The sequence below is a fragment of the Lathyrus oleraceus genome, chromosome 2 (assembly GCF_024323335.1).
Source record: "Lathyrus oleraceus cultivar Zhongwan6 chromosome 2, CAAS_Psat_ZW6_1.0, whole genome shotgun sequence".
Classification (NCBI taxonomy): Eukaryota; Viridiplantae; Streptophyta; class Magnoliopsida; order Fabales; family Fabaceae; genus Lathyrus; species Lathyrus oleraceus.
In genome coordinates this window covers 469,486,227-469,492,086 of record NC_066580.1, presented here as the reverse complement: position 1 = coordinate 469,492,086, position 5,860 = coordinate 469,486,227, and the positions used below count along the sequence as shown (strand labels likewise).

Sequence of the window (5,860 nt, the reverse complement as noted above, 5' to 3'; positions counted from 1 at the left end):
TACCAAGTTAATACATTTATCGTGGATAATATGACTTGATACATTATGGTTTTTGTTAAAGAAAATTACTACAACAATTATTTTCAGTTCAACCTTACCCACTAATAATCTCATTGATCACCTTAGTAGAAATACCCATGGTATGAAATATATTAAAGTCTAGCTACTCCACTCTTTAAATAAGAGACTCATTCTCATGTATGATTACATGATCAATTTGTCTACTTGCTATGTACTAGCACACTTTTATACTTTGCCATCATATTGCCTTTTGTAGGTACCCCTCTTAACTTAGAGAAGGAGCAATACAAGAAGCAAGCGAGGAAGTTGCAACACCCTACCAACACATTCCAACCACTAACACAAAGACTACATCCCCATGAATATTGGTGCTCACACTATGGAGCCTAATAGAAGATGACCCATACCTCTAAGTCTAAGCTCTTTCATGGATGAAAAAACCAAGAGGAGGGGAAATCTTATGCAAAGTAGAAGTTGTTGGTTAGGTTAAAGAAAATCCATTAGATTATGTCCTTTAATTATTAGGTTAAGAAGTACAATTCCCAATCTTATACCCACTTATACTAACACACTACAACCAAAGTTGATGGAAAGTTTCCCATTCCTCGTGAAAAGGAACCTCATGCTTTATCAAATCACCCCAACCCTAACCCAATTGTTGCACACACCCATCAAATCAAACAAACCCATTTTCCCATTCTCAATGCAACCTTGTCTCTCTACACATCATACAAAGCAAAGCATCCCAAGTAGTACTTGTTCAATAATTCCATTCACAACAATAGAATTAAAAAATAAAAATAAATTACAGTTGTAAAAGCAAACACTATCACTATGAATAATTAATAAATAGTGTTCCACTTACACACTCCACATATCTTTCTTGCTTTCACTTCCCCACCACAATCCTTGTGAACTTTCATTCACTCAATCACCATTCTCTAAACAAAATCTACAACAACCTTTTCATTTATTTACTCTTTTTTTTCTCACTTGTCACTCCCAAAAACTTTTTTGTTCTTGGTTGAATCTATCAATACCAACTCATTCATAAAAATGGTGAATGTACTCATTAGACCTATTAATTAACTAAAAACAATACAAAAAAATACCAATCAAATTAATTAATTTTCATGTATAGAAAACACAAACTAAGGTGGTTGTAGCTTTTGTTCTTGAAAATCTTCAATATTCTCATAACCAAGCTTTCTCTTAACTCCTGAAAAACCACTAGATTTGGTCTCAACAACATAAGTCAAATTCGACTCTTTTGATAATAAATCCGAGGAAGGTGTCTTCTTAACTTTGTCTCTCTTCTTTTCTTGTATAACATTGTAACATGAAAACACTTGTTCCTGTTCCATAATGCACATAAATTAATAAACTTTTATAATAATATAATATAAATTGTACTACTAATTAATTATTAAACTCACACTTTCTATATTTCCCCATGATGAGATTAGTCTTATCTGAACATCAATTTCCTTCTGAGTTAATGTAGAATCAAAAGCTGCTAATATAGAACCAGAAGCGATTATAGATGGTCGTTGATTCATCAAATTAAAATCTGCACACAAAAAAAAAATTAATCAATTTTTTTTAATAAAACTAAATAAAAAAAAACAGTATTATTATTTTTTAAATAATTACCTTTGACCAATGTTATAATGTGTTTTGTGGCTTTTGTGATTATTGTTTCTGGTCTTGATCCATTGCAGAACTTGGTGAAGAAATAATGTAAATAAGCAAAAGGTGTTGGCAATCCCATTTTCCATTCTAAAGTAGCCAAAATTAAAATCTCCATGTTCTTAATAACTTTATTCTCAAATCGAAACTCTATTGGATATTCTGATAATAGAGGAACTCTTTGTTCTTCCATTTTTGCTGCTATTGATAAACATGCCACTGATAATAATTGAATAGCCCACGGTTTTGATTCCTGCAAAAACATAAATAATAAATAATCAGCAAAATTTATAATAATAAAAAAAAGGAAAATAAGTGTTATATTATTTGTGTTGAGCTTACATCAATGGATCGCTTGGAGAGAAAGCGGTCAAAATAAGTGATTGATAAATAAGCTGTTTGAAGTGTGAATCCAAATTTTACTTGTGTCTGAAATAATCAACAATGACTAGTTTCAATAACAGAAGAGCCAAAAAGCAATATAAAAAAAGAAGGAAAGTTTGATTAGTTTGGTGAAAACCAACATTGAAAATCCAATCAATGGCATGCAAACGAGCATTTCTCAACCAGAATATATCATGATCAACATCATTATGGTAGGATAAGAAATGAGTGGTGGAGGATCCAAATCCTGATTCTTGTTTGAATAGATAATCAATGTATTCGTCTTCATCATCTTCCAAAAGGAAACAAAGGTTGTTGTTATTAACAAAGATGGTGTTTTCATCTTCATCTTGTTGGAAGAAGAATGTGGAATCGGTTTGTTCATGACAGAGAAGACTAGAGAAAGAAAATGGGGTGGCAACATAACTTCCCATATCTTTGATAGATAGAGATGTTGTGGAAGAAGGTAAGTGCTAAATAGTAGGAAAAGTTTGAAGAGAGGTTAGATTTTGTGGTGAGTGGATTGAAGTGAGAGGGTAGTGTAGCGGTTTTGATGCCGCCAAAAGAAACAACATTTCATATAATGGGACGTTAATTTATGGTTATACGGATTAATATGCACAACTATGAATATAAATATTCTCTAATAGTATGTACTATGTACTAGTAGAAGCTAAGGAGTTCATGTAGACCAAAGTTCAATATATAGTTGAGAGTTATTTTTTCACTAAATACTCTATAGAAGCTAAGGAAAAGAATTAAAATTTTAAATATATTAAATAAATAATATATTTAATTTATATTTAATCAACATATATTTAATTATTCAATAATTTTTTTTTCATAATAGACATAGGAAGATAAAACTATTTCGTTTTATGTAGTGTTTTAGATTCAAATATTTTACCCAAATACTCATTTTTTTTTAAAAAAATTCAAAATAATTCTATTTTAAAAAAAAATCTCAATCTATCCCACTTTAAAGAGGAGACGCCAGATGAATTGGCACCTGCTCTTAAACTTAGAGAGGAGGCGCCAGATGAATTGGCACCTGCTCTTAAACTTAGAGAGGAGGCGCCAATTGGATTGGCTAGTGCTCCTTGTGTTGCCAATCTAATTGACGCCTGTGTGTTAAGCTTTAAAGGAGGCGCCAATTGGTTTGGCACATGTGTGTTTTGTAATTTTTTTTGAAAACATTGTACATGATAGATAAAGTTGAAATCAGACCAATTCATATTAACATTAATACCCGTTTACACAAAAAAGACTAATGTCGATGACCAGGATCACCTAACCGACCTCCGGTCCCACATCCCCTAGCTACTCGAACTCGTGGTCCTAACCCACGTTGATGATTCACCCCAGGTGTTTGAGTATCTGAAGGCCCAGGAACATCACCACCAACTGCAGGAGATTGCCTCAGATAGTCAGACAAATCAGCGTAGTCTTGTGTATGCATCGAAGGGGTACCATCATAGCTGAGTTCATGACCCATGTCAGAGTAGTTGGGTTGTGTTTGAGTTGTTAGAGGGCGACCGAGACGATTGAAGGGAGACATTGGTGTGAATGATGCGTCGAGGAAAGGTTGAAATGATTGTTGTGGTGTTTGATAGATATATGGTTGTTAAAGGTTTTGGTTTTGAGATGTTTAGGCTTCTTGGTTATGGTAGGAGGAGGGACGATTGATGTTAAATGATCGTTGAGTATTTTGGCTAAGACGACTATGGTAGGGTGACGTGTTGGGTGCATAGCGATGTTGGGTCTCTTGATGATGATCTAGTTGTTGTTGGTGGTACGGGGTATGCTCTTGGTATTGTGGTTGGGTGTATGACATGTTAGGGTTGTATGTTTGTGTGTTTGTGGATCAGAAAGTTTAAGGGATAAAGGGATGTGAGTAGCCAGTCCGACAATGTTGTTGGGGGTTAGATGTTGAGCCTTCTGGTATGTAAGTCGCCTGGTCTTGTATCACAGATCACGTATCAAAATCCATTTTTTTTAGAACAGTCAATGCAAATTTTTCCAGCTGAAGGTATGGGACGATGAAGATGTTGAATACATGTTTGTTAGTCACGAACATTCTGGTTGCAACTCTATTGAGTTATATATTACTCTTCAACCAAGTATACCATCTCAGCAATCTCAGATAATTAATCAAGTTGAACCTGATGAATTTGATTCAGAAAACTCATATGACGCCGACCTAGAAGCAGAAGCAGAAGTCAACGTCGTTGATAAAGAAGAAGAAGAGACCGAGACACAAGTCGATCATATGTTGAACAACAACATTGAAGATGACGATCATCCAACGCCATTACCTCCAAGTCATGTATATAATCCGCCTTAACATATGACAAACATGGATCTGCATAACGATGAAACATCCAATAATGTTTTTTATAACCCATATCCACGATCAGAGGGTGAGTTAAAAGTGGGAGACATGTTCCGCACTAAAGAAGATGTGTGCGAGCTATCAAAAAATTTCACATGAATAACTCTGCTGATTCCACTGTGAAATACACTGATTCAAGATGGTATAACATCGAATGTCGTAACATTCTTTGCAAGTTTCGGTTGCCTGCGTCTCACAAAAAGAGAAGCGACTCTTGGGAGATAGCTTCTATAGACCCACCTCACATTTGCATTGCAACTAATGTTGAACAAGATCACGGTAAATTAAGCGCTGCATTGATATGTCAAGACATTTTGCCGCTTGTTAACAAAGACCCATCAGTGAAGGTGAGTATAATAATATCTCATATCGTCAAATGATATAATTATACTCCATCTTACAAGAAAGCATGGATTGCAAGGACAAAGGTTGTCAAACAGGTATTCGGCAACTGGGAGGATTCATACAAAGAATTGCCATGGTTTTTATGGGCCATAAAAATATACGTACCATGAACTGTTGCAATTATGGAGACATTGTCAGCATTTACGCCAGACGAAACCTGTGTTGCTGGAAATAGAATCTTTCACCGCCTCTTTTGGGCGTTTGAACGATGCATCAAAGGTTTTGCATTGTGCAAACCTATTATTAAAATTGATGTAACATGGTTATACGGAAAATACAAGGGTACTTTGCTTATGGTTGTTGCACAAAACGGCAACAACAATGTCTTTCCCATTGCCTTTGCTCTGGTTGAAGGTGAAACCGTTGGTGGTTAGGGTTTCTTTCTTCGACATCTCAGAATACATGTCGCTCCATAAGCCAATCTCTGTTTGATTTCAGATAGACATGCTGCCATTGAGAGTGCTTAGAATAACCATGATAACAGATGACATGATCCTCCTTCTACCCATGTCTATTGCATTAGACATATCACACACAACTTCATGCGTGCGATCAAAGATAAGAACCTTCGCAAAAAAGTGGTGAATGTTGGGTATGCTTTAACTTAGCCGTCATTTCAACATTACTGTGATGAAACTAAACAGAAGTTGGTGCAATTGTGGAAAGTTACAGGCCTTCTGTATTCCTTGCTCCCATGTCATTGTGTCATGCGCACATACTCGTCAGGACGCTTACAACCATCTATCTGATGTTTACAAGGCCATTACTGTCATGAATGTGTATAACAAAAGCTTCTCAGTGCTACCAATGGAGGAATATTGGCCTCCATATGAAGGTGACATAGTTTGACACAACGATGAGATGTGAAGAAAGAAAAAAGGACGGCCAAACAACACGCGTATTAGAACAGAAATTGATACGACTTATAAAATGATAATACTATGTAGTATATATCGTCAACCAGGACAC

At 35.3% G+C, this 5,860-nt stretch overlaps 1 protein-coding gene across 1 annotated transcript; it reads right to left on the bottom strand.

Annotated features, from left to right (window-relative positions):
- Positions 1–829: 829 nt before the first annotated feature.
- On the bottom strand, positions 830–2,730 carry LOC127120474 (cyclin-D5-1). The gene is made up of 5 exons (XM_051050911.1): positions 2,235–2,730; positions 2,053–2,139; positions 1,675–1,963; positions 1,458–1,591; positions 830–1,376 (listed from the first exon to the last, which is right to left on the bottom strand). Exons 1-5 carry the CDS (start codon positions 2,526–2,528, stop codon positions 1,173–1,175), a joined length of 1,008 nt encoding a protein of 335 aa, XP_050906868.1. The 5' UTR covers positions 2,529–2,730; the 3' UTR covers positions 830–1,172.
- Between the last annotated feature and the right edge of the window lie 3,130 nt (positions 2,731–5,860).

Bases quoted from the DNA above. Each gene is read 5' to 3' on its own strand.
- LOC127120474 (XM_051050911.1), bottom strand. From the start codon at position 2,528: ATGGGAAGTTATGTTGCCACCCCATTTTCTTTCTCTAGTCTTCTCTGT. The intron at 1,964-2,052 runs GTAAGCTCAACA...ATGTTTTTGCAG, and splicing joins TCTCCAAGCGATCCATTGAT to GAATCAAAACCGTGGGCTAT. The intron at 1,592-1,674 runs GTAATTATTTAA...TTTTGTGTGCAG, and splicing joins CATTATAACATTGGTCAAAG to ATTTTAATTTGATGAATCAA.